This window comes from Microdochium trichocladiopsis (genome assembly GCF_020744255.1).
Source record: "Microdochium trichocladiopsis strain MPI-CAGE-CH-0230 chromosome Unknown B0I36scaffold_5, whole genome shotgun sequence".
NCBI classification, from domain to species: domain Eukaryota; kingdom Fungi; phylum Ascomycota; class Sordariomycetes; order Xylariales; family Microdochiaceae; genus Microdochium; species Microdochium trichocladiopsis.
The window spans coordinates 1,483,862-1,498,597 of record NW_025763548.1 but is presented as its reverse complement, the minus strand read 5'-3'; the positions used below and the strand labels follow the sequence as shown (position 1 = coordinate 1,498,597).

General features: G+C 53.6%; 8 protein-coding genes across 8 annotated transcripts; 4 read left to right on the top strand and 4 right to left on the bottom strand.

Moving 5' to 3' along the window:
- Window positions 1–825: 825 nt before the first annotated feature.
- On the top strand, window positions 826–3,660 carry B0I36DRAFT_242378 (uncharacterized protein; the record flags this gene model as incomplete). Its single annotated transcript, XM_046149904.1, has 3 exons — window positions 826–1,570; window positions 1,623–2,249; window positions 2,297–3,660. 3 exons carry the CDS (start codon window positions 826–828, stop codon window positions 3,658–3,660), a joined length of 2,736 nt encoding a protein of 911 aa, XP_046012695.1.
- Window positions 3,661–3,667: 7 nt separating this feature from the next.
- B0I36DRAFT_117714 (uncharacterized protein) lies at window positions 3,668–5,346 on the bottom strand. The gene has a single exon (XM_046147989.1). It carries the CDS (start codon window positions 5,230–5,232, stop codon window positions 3,946–3,948), a length of 1,287 nt encoding a protein of 428 aa, XP_046012694.1. The 5' UTR covers window positions 5,233–5,346; the 3' UTR covers window positions 3,668–3,945.
- B0I36DRAFT_349157 (uncharacterized protein) lies at window positions 5,305–5,847 on the bottom strand (the record flags this gene model as incomplete). The annotated part of the gene is made up of 1 exon (XM_046156764.1): window positions 5,305–5,847. One exon carries the CDS (start codon window positions 5,845–5,847, stop codon window positions 5,305–5,307), a length of 543 nt encoding a protein of 180 aa, XP_046012693.1.
- Window positions 5,848–6,661: 814 nt separating this feature from the next.
- On the bottom strand, window positions 6,662–7,525 carry B0I36DRAFT_323020 (uncharacterized protein). The gene is made up of 4 exons (XM_046153915.1): window positions 7,451–7,525; window positions 7,287–7,396; window positions 7,220–7,236; window positions 6,662–7,166 (listed from the first exon to the last, which is right to left on the bottom strand). The coding sequence occupies exons 1-4, from the start codon at window positions 7,466–7,468 to the stop codon at window positions 6,976–6,978; spliced, it is 336 nt and encodes a 111-aa protein (XP_046012692.1). The 5' UTR covers window positions 7,469–7,525; the 3' UTR covers window positions 6,662–6,975.
- A 678-nt stretch (window positions 7,526–8,203) lies between these two features.
- Window positions 8,204–9,184, bottom strand: B0I36DRAFT_117622 (uncharacterized protein). Its single transcript, XM_046147988.1, has one exon. The coding sequence runs from the start codon at window positions 8,959–8,961 to the stop codon at window positions 8,365–8,367; it is 597 nt and encodes a 198-aa protein (XP_046012691.1). The 5' UTR covers window positions 8,962–9,184; the 3' UTR covers window positions 8,204–8,364.
- Window positions 9,185–11,267: 2,083 nt separating this feature from the next.
- B0I36DRAFT_323002 (uncharacterized protein) lies at window positions 11,268–11,779 on the top strand. Its single transcript, XM_046153914.1, has one exon. It carries the CDS (start codon window positions 11,284–11,286, stop codon window positions 11,446–11,448), a length of 165 nt encoding a protein of 54 aa, XP_046012690.1. The 5' UTR covers window positions 11,268–11,283; the 3' UTR covers window positions 11,449–11,779.
- Window positions 11,492–14,075, top strand: B0I36DRAFT_322999 (uncharacterized protein; the record flags this gene model as incomplete). The annotated part of the gene is given in 6 exon segments (XM_046153913.1): window positions 11,492–13,043; window positions 13,065–13,103; window positions 13,113–13,240; window positions 13,256–13,265; window positions 13,275–13,393; window positions 13,406–14,075. Coding segments are annotated over 6 exon segments (2,097 nt in total), but the record flags the coding sequence as incomplete, so codon positions are not given.
- B0I36DRAFT_117540 (uncharacterized protein) lies at window positions 13,768–14,497 on the top strand. The gene has a single exon (XM_046147987.1). It carries the CDS (start codon window positions 13,881–13,883, stop codon window positions 14,436–14,438), a length of 558 nt encoding a protein of 185 aa, XP_046012688.1. The 5' UTR covers window positions 13,768–13,880; the 3' UTR covers window positions 14,439–14,497.
- Window positions 14,498–14,736: the final 239 nt, after the last annotated feature.

Here is a 14,736-nt window from a genome sequence, read left to right as displayed (position 1 = left end):
ATCTGTACGTTGGCATGCTATCTGGAGGCATTAGGAAGCCATATGAACCAAGCAACCTGGGTATGATTGCTTTAAGAGGTTCGAACACCTCATCTCATGCCATACAGGGCCCCTTTGAGGCCCTAACAGCTTGCTCCACAGTTCCACCCTGCCAGCAACTTTCCGGACAGTTAGTGTGGCGGGCACCCCATCTGATTGATGCTCTCGCTTCTCTTTCGTTGGCACTGCTTCAGCATCCCGAAGCAGGCATTACTCAGGACCAAGCCTCTCCGGGCAAGTAGTAAAGCACGAGTCGAGCTCGTCCGCCACCATGGGAGACACGTCAGGCCGTAGGCTCAAATTGTGGGCGCGAGCTGCGTGCAATCACGCAAAGTACAGTAGCGACCGGCAATCAGTGTCCGCAAAATGTAGAAAGGTCATAGTGGACTTATCAGCACTATCGAACTCCACCGGTTGCACTAAACCTGACAGCAATGCCCCACCAGTGATTCAACTACGTATCTCAAAATCGTCACGTGCAGCTCTTTGCACAGCGAATCATTCAAAGCCGGACTTGACAAATTATTACGGCGAAAGTCATGTTGCACAGTCTAGCGTCAGAGAGGAGTGCCGAGTCTGCCTTGCCCTGTAAGCGTCCTATCGATATCCCTCCTTACCCCGCACTTTCAGCCTTGCGTTGGGGCTGGGAGACCGTCTAATATCCTACCATGGCAATGCTGGTGCCTGCTTCTTGGGAACCCGTTTGACCTTCACTCGAGACCTTTGGCCCCCAAAATCTTTCCCATTTCAACGAAGGACCCATACTGACATTGGCCATATCCCAAAATGCGGCTACTACAGCGAGATGACGCTAAGAAATACACCCTTACGGCTGATCTGCGCGCTGACAACACCCCCCCGTACGCAATCCTCTCCCACACCTGGGGCGCCGACGAGGTTATCTACACTGATATACAGAGGGACTCAAAGGACTGGCAACAGAAAGATGGTTACAGAAAGATCCAATTCTGCGCTGATCAGGCGAAGCGACATAACCTGCAATATTTCTGGGTTGATACTTGCTGTATCGACAAATCTGACGGCATCGAACTCCAGACGGCAATCAACAGCATGTTCAAATGGTACCGTAGCGCGAAACGATGCTACGTCTATCTGTCCGATGTTTCCTGTCCTTCAAACCCCAGCCAGCAGCCAGGCGTGACATCGTGGGAGGCTGCGTTCCGAGGTAGCCGGTGGTTCACGCGCGGCTGGACGCTGCAAGAGCTTATCGCCCCGCAGATTGTCGAGTTTTACTGGAAGGAAGGTGTTTTTCTGGGAGATAAGAGGTCTCTGGAAGCTGCCATACGCGACGTGACAGGTATTCCTGCCCAGGCTTTACGAAATACATCATTATCCCACTTTACGACTTCAGAACGTGAGGCGTGGGTGCGCAACCGGGAAACAAAGTACGAGGAAGACATGGCATACTCGCTGCTTGGAATATTTGGCGTTTATATGCCACTCATCTACGGCGAGGGTCGCGAACAAGCACAGAGGAGGTTGCGAGAAGAAGTCCAGAAATCTGTGAAAGGTAAGACGCTGCTCAGCAAGGGAGGCTTCGTATTGACTAATGCAAAGCTTAGGCACCTACGACAACAACTTTCGGATCAGCTTCAGCATGTCTGGCGTCCCCGAGACTCTACATTTCGTAGCAAGGGATCGAGAAGTTGCTGAGATGCGAAGAATGCTGTGCTCAGATGGAAGCCGTTGCACTGTCGTCCTCCATGGCCTCGGCGGCATTGGCAAGACACAGCTCGCTGCAACGTATATCAAACGATACCGGGAAGAGTACTCGGCGATCTTCTGGCTCAATATCAAAGACGAAGCGTCCATCCAGCAGAGCTTTGCTAGGGTGGCAGCGCAGATCTTGGAACAGCATCCCGATATCGGCAGCCTCAAGGGACTTAATCTGCAGCAAGACCACGACGAGATCATTCACGCCGTGAAGGCTTGGCTCAGCTTACCAGGCAATACCAGATGGCTTCTTGTGTACGACAACTACGACGACCCAAAGCTTCCCGGGCGTGTGAGCGCTACAGAGATTGATATACACCAGTTTCTGCCTACGGCATATCAGGGCTCAATTATTGTCACGACACGGTTATCGCAAATCGACATAGGGCATCACATTCGGATTGAGAAACTCGAATCCGAATCGGAGGGTTTGCAAATACTGTCAGAGGCATCAGGACGCAATGGCTTACAAGATGGTAAGAATCTCGAGGCAGTCAATTTTCGGTCACTAATAGTGCTCTAGATGATGATGCGAAAGAACTCGTACGAGAGCTTGACGGGCTTCCTCTTGCTCTTGCTACAGCTGCAGCATATCTGAAGCGTGTCCCAATCAGCTTCCGCCACTACCTCCGCCACTACCGGGAATCTTGGGCAAGACTCACGGGTAATCTGAATCTCGGTTCTTACGCAGACCGCACCTTATGTTCAACATGGCAGCTGTCCTATACACATGTACAGGCACAAAACCCGCTTGCAGCTCATCTGCTCCAGTGGTGGGCTTACTTCAACAATGACGACATCTGGTATGATCTTGTCAGGTTTGGCAGCAAAGACGGCTCCGCGTGGATGAAGCAGCTATCAGAAGAGCTCAACTTTCACGATGCGATGGGTGTACTCCATGACTACGGGCTTGTCGAACCTACAAACATGTTCCAGGAGCCACAAGGATACAGTATACACAGTTGTCTACATTCTTGGACGATTCACATATTGAACGAGAAGCGGGACGGTTGCTTGAATGAGCTTGCAGTTGAAAGTGTGGCATCACAGGTTCCTTCACGAGAAGAAGCCGAATATTGGCTTCTTCAGAAGAGGCTCATACCACATGCTATCCAGTCTTCTTCAACAGTACAAGAGAGCGACGGCCCTTCAAATTGGGCTTTTCATTCTCTGGGTTATCTTTGCGCGGTCCAGGGGAAGCTGGGCGAGGCCGAGAAGATGTACTTGCGGGCGCTCCAGGGGTACGAGAGGGCACTAGGACCGGATCACACATCGACACTTAATATAGTCAACAACCTTGGGATCCTTTACGCTGAGCAGGAGAAGCTGGGCGAGGCCGAGAAGATGTACTTGCGGGCGCTCCAGGGGTACGAGAGGGCACTAGGACCGGATCACACATCGACACTTAATATAGTCAACAACCTTGGGAGCCTTTACGATGACCAGGAGAAGCTGGGCGAGGCCGAGAAGATGTACTTACGAGCGCTCCATGGTCATGAGATAGCACTAGGACCGGATCACACATCCACACTTAGAACAGTCAACAACCTTGGTCTCCTTTACGCAGAACAGGGGAAGCTGGGCGAGGCCGAGAAGATGTACTTGCGGGCGCTTCATGGGTACGAGAGAGCTATAGGACTTACAAATGTCACGACATACCGGCCAGCCATCAACACCCTTCAGCACCTGGGGTCTCTAAGCTCGAAACAGGGCCGTTTGAGTCACGCGCGGCTATATTATCAACGTGTTTACGACAGCCTTGAACAACTCCTCGGGCCATCGCATCAGTCTGTCGCGTCAGCGCGACACACTCTCCAGCTTACAAATAGCGCGATTGATGATGGGATATTCTCGAGCGATGACCAACACTTGACAGACCCAACATAGACCCGGATATCGAAGAAGAGGCGACGAGAAATTTTGTAGAGGATTCTATTTTCCCACGTATAGTAGAGAACTCATGAGCGGATCAGTCTTAAAGTATATTTGTTCTTGATGCGAGTTGAATGTGAGAAGAAAGCCGCTTGGCGGTTGAGGAGCCATTTCTGGCGAGTACACGCTCGCCAGTGAGTGCGAACTCCGTCGCGTGCATCGGAGATTGGTTTTTGCTTCCCACTTGCTGGATGCCTTGTTCGGTCTTTTGTTCTGCTGTGTGATGCCTCGACGAGGCCGTTAGGCAGGCAGGTGCTCAGGCAGCAAGTCAGATCTCCTTGCCTTCGTCGTCACGGTAGGCTTTCGGCTTACACTGCCCCATTGTGTCTCGTATGCGGAGTCGTCGTCGCTGCTCGCATGTGCGTGGCCAGCATTTAGCTCAACTGGGCTAGCAGGAACAGCCTTGTTCAGGTACTCATCCGCGGCAATACTGTCATCATCGGTGTGGTCTGAATGTTGGACTTCAGAGATGACTGACGTGCTTGCCATTGGGTGCACGACAGACGACCCCAGTGCCCCGGAGGACGCCCTCTGGCGACTCTGACGGCTTATACAGCCAGACAGCCAAGAGCCTTCTGAGTCTACGGACGCAAGTGACATCGAGAGTGGGACGGGTGACAACTGCGGTTCTTGATGGCGGGTAGGGATGGGTATTGGTTTGGTGTCCGAGTTGAAGTTCGCCTCTTCGTGGCGCTCTATGTCATCGGTAATTTGGGGCAGACGTTCCGAGGACCCGGCATGGACCTCGGGCGATCCTACACGCGAGTCTGGAGGCGATAATGGGTGTTCAGGAAGACCTTCGCGGAAACGCGACATGGTCCGTTTCGGCACACCAGAGCTCAGACGGCGCCCCGTTGTGGAACTGACAACGGGGGGTGGCCCGGTTTGTGAGCCTTGCATGGAGTCTCGTGAAGTATTAGAGAACGAAGCTGGTCCTACCGAACTTCTTCGTCTGCCTCCCCATTTGAAGAACGAAAGCCATGGTCGCGATGAGCCACTTTCTGAAGTCCTGGCCGCAGACTCAGCATATTCCGCCCGGGCTCGTGACGGAGAGGTACTGGCGGCTGCGGGGCGGGAAAAATGCCGCTCATCGTGAGGCGGAGACTTCGATCCAGACTTTCGTGAGCGTATAAAGCTCATGATGGTCGGGCTGATCGACTTTGGTCGAGTTGTCTCTTGTGGTGTCAATGGAGGGGCATCCTCGATCGCCGCCGTGGAGTTCGAAAGGCCGCTGTTCGTCCTGTGGAATTCACCTAGAGGTGTTACGGAGCGATGTTCTCTCTCGCGTTCTTGCTCATGGTCCTCGCTCGATCGCTTCACCGTATTCGCCTCGAGACCTGGGCCTGTGGACTCTGCTGACTGTCTCCTCCGCGACGACGTGATCGTCACAGATGCCGGGTCCTCGAGGCCGGTCATCTCCCGACCTAGGACTCCCCTTTCTAGGTTCATTGTTGGAGTATCAACGTTGGCTGCTTCCTCACGTTGCCTTTCCATTTTTCGAGCCAGCCTCTTCTCTGCTTTCTGCATGTCCTTTCTCTCTTCCTCTGCCGCCTTCTCTGGTCGCGTTCCATGAGCTCCCTGAGATCTGACGCATCCAGATCATCGGCGAGGTCGTCGATTCGCTTGTGAGCTTTGAGGGTGCGCCTCTAGCAGGAAGACGTGCCACGAGTACTTGTCATTGACCAAAGACCCGTCAGAAGTCTCATACCGTCCGAGTGCTGCGTCTACTACCCCTGTATTGTAGCCCAGGCGCTCAATGGTATGGTGCCAGTCGAGGAATTTGGCCCAGGAGAAGCGCGTGATCAAGTCTGACGTGGCCATGTCCAGGGCGATGAACTCGGCGAGCGCAACGAACGCGTTGGGGTTTGCGTTGAGACGGAGGAGGCATTTGTTCAGGTCGAGAGGGATTGGACGGGAGTCTCGTGTGTTGAGCGATGCAGCGGCTGCCTCATGATTGCCGGCACGGTTGTCATTGAGATTGTTGACATTGTCGTTATTGCTGATGAGGCGCTCAGCATTGCTGGGAGACTCGTGTCGGACACGCTTGTTGGGACGTCCTCCCACCGATCGGGAACGCAAGCCAGCAGCCACCGAGGCTGAGGTATCGTTCTCTGCTGCAAGGCGAGCACGAGATGCTGGCATGGGTGTGGCCTGACATTTTGGGCCCGTGCAGGGCCGCCGTGCCGGAAAGGGGGGTGTTAATTGCAGAGAAGCGGATACACTTTGTGGCCGCTCCCATAATCCGAACGCCGGTATGGTTCAAGGTCAGGCTGAGTTGTGGCGCCATATTCATCGTGCAAAGAGCGCTACAGAGGAGCAATTCCTTTTCAGGCGCCTTCTAGTGCCAAGGGATGCTGTAAGGTATTACAGTACTGGCTGGTCCCTCTTGGGGGTAGTCTGCACAGTATGCGCTACAATATGTCACAGTCTGCTGGTCTGTGCTGATCTGTGCGGAAATGACAACTAACTTCTGAAAAGCGGACACATTCAGTGGTCACTACTGTACACCATGACGCCATATCACTTCTGCTCGGTGAGTTGGGAAGAGCACTTTCGTCGTGGATACACTGCAGCCTACAGTCGTTGCAAGGTTTGTTGCCGGGCACCTTGCGAAGTGCATGCCAGAACGCTCCACTGCATGCTTCCTTTGAGGACTTGCTTCCTTTGAGGAAACAACTTGACATGTAAAGCGGCTACACTACCTGGTTGCTACTGTTCCACCTTCCAAGCATTCATGTTGCGTGCGCGAAAGTGGACAACTGCTTCATGTCGCTGGGGCGGGGCTTCTGTAAGGGCAATGGCAGGGAGCGCAGCATGCTGGACTGCGCCATTAGTTGAGTCTGGTTACCGTCAGCCCCATAATCGATATCCACTTGCAGGTCCTCGTGCTTCTGAACAAGCATCAGTGTGCGCACGCACGTTGCTCTGGTCGACTCAATCTCGGTTCTGGGGTCGACGCTATTGTACAGTACTCCCAGCCGACGCGAATGCACGTATAGCCATCTCCTCCATCAACGTAGCATTTGCCTGCATTTCTTGAGGTCACATGACTGTATCCCTGTGGGCACGCTAAGAGTAGTCAGAGATGCAGCTGGTAGACGTCATCTCGCACGAGCTGCTATGCCGGTCATCGATCACAAACGAGCAGCAGCACGGCCCTGGCACGCTCCAAGGCGTTTAGGATCGAGCTCATTCTTCAGTCCTTTGGTGGTTAGTCAGCCAGGACGACGATCACATGTTATCGGTCGCGCGAAAGGGAGAGCCATCGGTCTAGTCTGACCAGAGTAGAAAGAAGAGGCGAATGAAGGTCCAACCATCATGTTCTACAGAATCACTCGAGCCCCGGACATGGCGAAATGGACTCCTGTCATGGATCTGGTCCCGCTCTATCACAAATGAGTTCTTCCGCGGTCTTTTGATCATCCACTCCCAAGTTGTTAAAGGTACCGGTCGGCAATCCGCTGTTTGTGTCAGTCGAGCCTGCTCCAGTATTACTGAGGCTGGTGCAACTTACGACAGACCTCATCACCCCTAAGAGACAGTCAGCAGCAGAGAAGCTAGGATTGACTGATCATACTGACCTCCACTCAGCGCAAGTAACGTCGGGCTGGCAATTCCTCTTCCCGGTTGTCTCGTAGTCGTGGCACCAGCGCTGCACGGGGAACCGGAAGTGGCCGCAATGATATTGGGTCTGTTATCAATCAGCTTCCGGTGGCATTGGCGATCTTGGAACAGGAATAGGCACCTGAATGTAATTGCACATGTTGACTGGGATGAAGAACACTGTCGCAAGAGTTGTTGCGAGATGAGATGCTAGAGGGATGCCCTCGGACGCGAATCCTGGATTCCTGTACCACCATGGCGTCTGGAGACATGGGCGGGTCGGGTTCATGCACACTCAGCTGAACCTGCGGCGGTCCTCTCGGGGCGAGACAGCGTCCGAACACACGCTGTCCAGGAGATGTCGGAGGTCGATACAGTACTCGATTAGTTATCGAATTTCCTTTGATGATGGAAGGCGACAGTTTTCGCTGTAGCTACTGGGGTGTAGGGCGGAGGTCGGATTTGCTTCTGCTGAGGAAGTGCTTGCGCGCTAGACGATGATGGGATGTCCACGTCACTTATTTCTCATGATGACGAATGAGTAAGTTACCTCGTACCTCGCACATGGAGTCGAAGTCGACCGTAGACCGCAAACTTGGCGGGTGCTCTTGCAGCTGCGACTCATTGGCTCGTCGCGATCGCGCACGTGTCTACAAGCAACACTTCGGCCATCGAGCTTTCGACACGATGGTTGCAGGGCCTCAATGAATGCCTGATCTGCTCTAAGAGCTTCGCATCGCATCAGAAGCTGCGCAAGCCTAGTGAGTTCAGCTTGGTATGTCAGAAACGTATGGTTACAACATCTACAGTAGATGTTATTTGGACAAGACATAAGTCCTCGATGACATCTGTTAGTTGCTGACGCGCGGGGCACCTTATAAGCTCGTTGAGGATGCCGGGGAGTTGTTATCTGGGGCATTGAGGAGCCCCATCGGATGCATTGCCCCTGTGGCAGCACGGACACATTCACGTGAGCACGCGTGGCGAGGCGCGTGGATGCGAGTTCTTCGCACCTTCATGAAGCTTAGGCTTTCCTCTGTGAATCAACCTTTGATGTCAGACAGAGCCCGCCACACCCAATTTTGAGCATGCGACGACAGTGAATGATGGAGATACCAGATGCATCAGGCGATAATGCTCAAGCAATCGACGACCTTTGGGCCGAAAGAGCAGGACAGCGACGACCCAGAACAACCTCAACCAGATACCCACCTCGAAAGCCACCTCGGAAGCCACCTCGGAAGCCACCTCGGAAGCCATCTCAGAGGCCATCTCAAAAGCCATTTCGGTAGCCTGCTCGCGACGATGTAGGTTGCGACAATACCAGTATCGATTCAATTGATTGCGCACTGAAAGGTCATGTCGGAGATCCCCTTCTTCCGGAACAAAGCATAATGGATGAGACCTGGGACCAGGCTCAATCGACATGGAAGGCATTTGTGTCCAACGCAAACGGCTGGTCGGACGGGTGAGAGTCGTGCTGTTGGCAGCAAAGAATTGCACGTTCTGATCTGCCGCTTTGGCGAAAGTACTGGACGAACCTCCACTTTTCATTCCAGTCCATCCAGTCCATCCAGTCCATCCAGTCATATCCATGCCTCTCTGTCCTGTCCATGCCTCTCTGTCCTGTCCATGCCTCTCTGGCATCTCCATGCCTCTCTGGCATCTCCATGCCTCTCTGGCATCTCCATGACTCTCCAGCAACTCTTGGCAACGTGCAGAGAGGCCGGCCACATGCCGCAAACTCTCAAACCAGCACTCACTTCCAGGTCGGCGCTGCTGCTGAGGTCGGAAGTGGCTTGGACTCGTCGCGGAAAAAGGTTGTCCGGAAGGATTCTATTGTCGGTCTTGACAAGGTCGGGCATTTTCTACGCAACTACGATTGATGGTCGCGCTGTGTGCGGCTGCCCTGTGCGTCGCAGGGATGCATCTCCACTGCGCTAGATCAGGAAGCTCCCTGTCGTAGATTGACGAGCTAAGGACGTCATGGTTAGCATTCCAAGACGGGGCCTCTAACGGCTATACAGGACGAGTCAACTGGCTCACCGACTCGGCTTGCGATCCCCACGGGCAATGACGTTGTACTTAGCCAGCCTCCCATGTATGTCACTCATGGATTAGAGACGCTCCTCCGTCGTAGCCACCTCCTCATTCTGCCATACGATACTGTATTCTCGCTTCTCTTGGTTCTGCTCTACTTCAGCGTCCCGAAGCAGGCGTTGTTCACGACAGAGCCTCTTCGGGCAAGTAGTAAAGCAGGATCGAACTCGTCCGCGCTCATATGAGACCCGCCAGGCTGTAGCCTAGGACATGAGCGCGAGCTGCGTTCAACCACGCAAAGTACGGAGGTGGGTCACAAAGGTATTGGTCCAGCGCTAATGTAGCCAGAAACGAGAATTGCGGAGTGCGCTCTCTTCGGGGATACAATGCTGTCTACGCTTTGTTGCCAGACACCTTGCGAAGTGGACGCCAGAATGCTCCACTGCATGCTTCCTGTGAGGAAGCAACTTGATATGTAAGGCGGCTGCACTTAGTGGCTGCTACCTGGCCTGCTACTGTTCTACCTGCGAAGCATTGATGTTGCGTGCGCGAGAGTGGACGACTGCTTCATGTCGCTGGTACGGGGGTCTGTAAGGGCAATGGCAGGGAACGGAGCATGCTAGACTGCACCATTAGTTGAGTCGGGTTCTCGTAAGCGCTATAATCGATGTTTACTTGCGGGTCCTGGTGCTTCTAAACAAGCATCAGTGTACACACACATTGCTCTCATCGATTCGATGAGGTTCTGGGTGATATCGCGCGGGTACAGTACCTCATGAGCCCGTAGAGGATGTCGGAGAGTTGTTGTTTCTCGCATTGCGAAGACCAATCAGATGCATCGATCCACCTTCAGGTCAAGTTTTGATCTTAATGACTCGACGTTAATTTGTCACGAACCTTGAGAACCCACTCCCGGAGCGACAACGTTGAAGTACCGAATGTGTGACGAGAGTATCGGTCACGAAGGGACCGCTATCGCCTCGATGATACAACCGGGCCTTTTTTCTCCGTAGCCTCATGAGGAGGTCTAATAACTGCGGCCCTGGCGGTAAGCGGCACCGTAGGAGTATTCGAACCGCAGTTGGCCCTGGCGTGAATCCTGGCATTGATAACAATTCGATGTAGAATAAGTAGGAAAGCATCTGGCTAGCAATGGATTGTAACAAGCCAGGGCTGTAGCCCCCACCTTCGTACTTGACCGTTATATCTGAGGCCGTATCGTGGATGGCCTGCAAAGGATTAGTCAAGCTAGCCGGGGTTGTTGGCAGTTTGGAGGAGTTCTGATCCCTACGTGATATTTTTTCGGCTGTTGGATAGAGATGAGATGCAGACAGGAGGAGAGGGCTTCCCTCGCTCTGACGAGAGCAATAGCGAGGTGTGCTACAATCCCTGATTGGTGTTGCACCCGCTCCTAAATGGAGTATACAAGTGTCTGTGTGTCGGCCGGCGGTTGAACTATTTGCTATCACTTGGGGTTCCCCGGTGAAGTGACGACCACTGTATCGTTCATGCAGGATGATGTAGGGGCCACGCTCCAATACCTGCACGACTAATACGCCGGTGGTTCGATTCCCTCCTGTGGGCCAATCATGGGGGCAATTCACGGCGCTTCGCAAGCGCTCGCTCCAGCAACATTGACGTATCAAATGATTAACTTACTGCTGTGTGTTGAGGCGCTGTTCATGCAGGTTCCGGGGCAGCGCTTACCACAGCTGGCGGCTCCGTCCGGAGAGGGGGAGGGGAGGGCCGCCTTATCACGTGGCCTCTGGCGCTAGTCCATATTCGCGCCACCTCACCATCATCCGAGAAACCACCGACGCGTCACCTGTGATTCGTCCTGTTGCCAAACAGCCGTTAGATGGGGCATCATTCCCGACACGGACGCGACGACCCCAAGTCTACCTCCCCTAACATCCTCCCATCATCTTGAAACGAATGGCAGAACAACGGGCCAAGATCATCGAGGACCATCCCATTGGAAAAGGCCTTCATGCCTTTCGGGAATCGTTTCTTTCGATTTACGACGGCGCCAGCATCTCGCACACTCTGGATGCTCTGGATGAGTTGGATCAGGAAGGTGAGGACTACGACCGGGGATGACTTTGCCGTGTGCTCTAACTATCAGGTAGAAGTCCGAACACAGCTTCTTCTGCTCCTCTCCGCAATTCATGTTCTTCCAGCTGCCCGTCTGCTCCGTTCCAGCCGCGGAAGGTCTCTGTTCACCGAATTGCCAAAACTCAGTGTCGCGATCGGTTCTGACGACTTCGACCTCAACCGCCTTACGCCTCTTCTGAAAGCGGCCCTTGCCGACACACCTGATGACTCCGAGATTTGGGAAGAAGTGTCCCAGGTCGTTGCCGAATCTACACCGCCTCCGCGATTGATCGCATCCTCCCTTCAACAAACGCCGTGGCTGCACAACACGAGCGGCTTTGCGAACTCGTCCGAATACAGACGCGATGTGGATAGGGTGCTCAAGCAGGAGCTCGGTCCTCTCTATGTTGGGCTTCGTCGACTTCCAGAAGTCTTCTTTGGACGGGTACCCGGGCTGGACGCCGCGTCCCAGGTTGTGTTCACCAAGTGCGTGGAAGGCAACGACCCCCTCTTCTGTGGAGGATGGACTGGTTGGCCGAAGGATGCAAACCAAGATTCTGTCTTGGAATGGTTCTCGAGCATAAGCCAAAAGCTCGCAAGCTTTACCGAGGAAATATTGCCAGCTCCAACCCATGGGCGACGACCGCTGGCACAACCCAACCAGCCAATTCTCGATTCTACTGCGGAGCGCAAGTTGGACATTGGATTTGTGGACGACCCAAACGCGTTGAAAGACACCCGATTACATTGGAAGCACATTCTCGTCCCGGGAGAGTTGAAGAGCAACCCGTCGGCTGACACCAAGTCCAAAGCGTGGCTCGACCTAGGCAGGTATGCCAGAGAAGTTCTTGCAGCTCAAGACACGCGTCGATTTGTCCTGGGCTTCACTCTCTGCGGATCCTTTATGAGAATATGGGAGTTTGACCGCCTTGGGGGAATCGCATCCGACAAGTTCGACATCAACGAAGACGGGCTGCGCTTTGTCTTCACAGTTCTAGGCTTCCTCTGGATGGACCGTGAGGCACTTGGTTTCGATCCTACAATCACTACGCAGGGCAGTCGACGCTTTATTTCGATCACTCGAAATGGCCAGTCGGAGCGACTTGTCCTTGACAAGCGGATGAAGAGGGCACCCTGCATTGCCGGTCGCGCCACGACTTGTTGGAGCGTCCACCGAGAAGACGACCCTCAGACCTCTTTGGTGGTTAAAGATTCGTGGCAATATACTGAACGGGAAGAAGAAGGCGAGCTCCTCAAGACGGCGACAGAAAGTGGTGTGGTCAACGTGGCACGTTACTACCATCACGAGACTGTTCATGTCCGCGGCGAGGTCGACGACGTTTCGAGCAATATTCGAGGGAACCTCAACATCCGAGAAGCGAGCAATTATCGAGCAGATCAGTTGGTTCAACCAGGGAGCTCGAGCGCAGTCGATATTTCCCGGAAAGGTCGGAGCAGTATTGCTGCCGGCAAGAAGCGTTCGTCCAGTCAGACGGATGGCCCCCTACCGCCTAACAAGCGATCTTGCTCTACGTCTCCAACCAAGGCTAGCCCTCCTGCACTACCAAACCGGGTGCATCGTCGCGTCATCGTTCGCGATTGTGGGACACCAATCTACAAAGCAACGTCCCCTTCAGCTTTGTTGGCGGCACTAGGTGATTGTATTAAAGGTCACAGATCATTGCGGGAAAGGGTCAGCCTGCTCCACCGGGACGTCTCCGCGAATAACCTTATCATTGGTGAAGAGAACGGTTTCTTGATTGACCTTGACCTTGCCGTCAAGGAACAACGAGAAGACGTTTCAGGAGCACAGGGGAAAACCGGTACGAGAGCTTTCATGGCCATCGGGGCCCTTCTGGGAGAGCAACATTCATTCATGCATGATCTTGAGTCCTTCTTCTGGGTCTTGTTCTGGATCTGCATTCACCATAATGGGCCGGGCGAAAGCAAAGTGGTTCCACAGTTTGATAAGTGGAATTATGTGGACATGGAAGAATTGGCCAAGCTGAAGCTTGGTACTATTGGTAAGGAGACGATTTTCCTCAGGACTATGGCGAACAACTCGACATCATTCTTTGAGCCTCTTCTTCCTCTGTTGAACGAGCTGCGAAAGGTGGTCTTTCCCAAAGATAGACCTTGGGAACGAGAGGACGAGAAGCTCTACTCAAGAATGATAGAAACTCTCCTTGCATGGCCGACGGGCCGAGAGTAACGACTCTTTCTGGTTGTTGCATATTAGCTATATGACAAGAGGTGGAATTATATCGAGAGCCTCAAACCTCTGTCTTTCCAATTACTGCCTGCGACATGCCACGCAATAGACCGAGACGCTCCAACCTATGAAGATACCTGGAATTGAAGAAGCGAGGAACGAGGCCTTCAGGCTGGAGGTCTTCGCGCTCTATCGGATGTGACAGAACCAAGAGCTACGACAAATCATGCAAGGGGGCTGCCGCGATTTGAGATCACAGTGCGCGGGGCTTGTACTTTCTTGGGCATGCTCTCAGCCCTGCAAACTCGGGCCACAACGCCAAGATTGGCACGGGCCGTCTATTTATCCGGTAATGCCCTGTGTAGGGGCGGCGGGGTGGTACGGCACGTCTCGCGCGGCCAATACCCATGGTTTGTGGTGCTGTGAAGGGGTTTCACTGGAAAAATCAGGGCATGGTGCTGCGAGCCTGGTGCCGCGTCAACCAACGCCTGCATCACAACGGCGATCACCCCCACTGCGCTCGGGCCTGTGCCTTCGAAGTTGCGCGGGGGTAGGGAAGCGCTCCTCTGTTAGCACATCTACGAATGCAGCCTCGGTAAGAACGACCGCGAGTGTGCGCCGCCCGCGTACTCCGTGCACAAGGTCCCTTCAATTAGAAACGGATGATCGTGTCGCTGACGTTCCCGATACGTCCAAGTTGGGGCGGAATCACGAGCATTGCTTCAACTCATTCGTTATCGCACACATAAAGCTAGCTACAGCTATCTCGTTGTCCTATGGCTAACATCAAGGGGGGCTTTCTAGCGACCTACATATAGCGAGTTCCGGTACGATAGTACGGATTTAGAACCGTGGCTGCTGGTTTGGAACATTTTTTGTTCCAAGCCGCTACCTGAATCTGGATCACGGATTAAGTGCAACGGTTCCTCTCCTTCTATTTCCTGTCCAACCTAACAACTCATCACTGCTACACTGGATGTATGCGGGGTGAGAAAATAAGGCATAACAAGGTAGTGAGGTGCTGCGACTCCGGCTCAAACACGACGCGTTGGCGATGCGCCCGCGATGCGAGATAAAGTGTA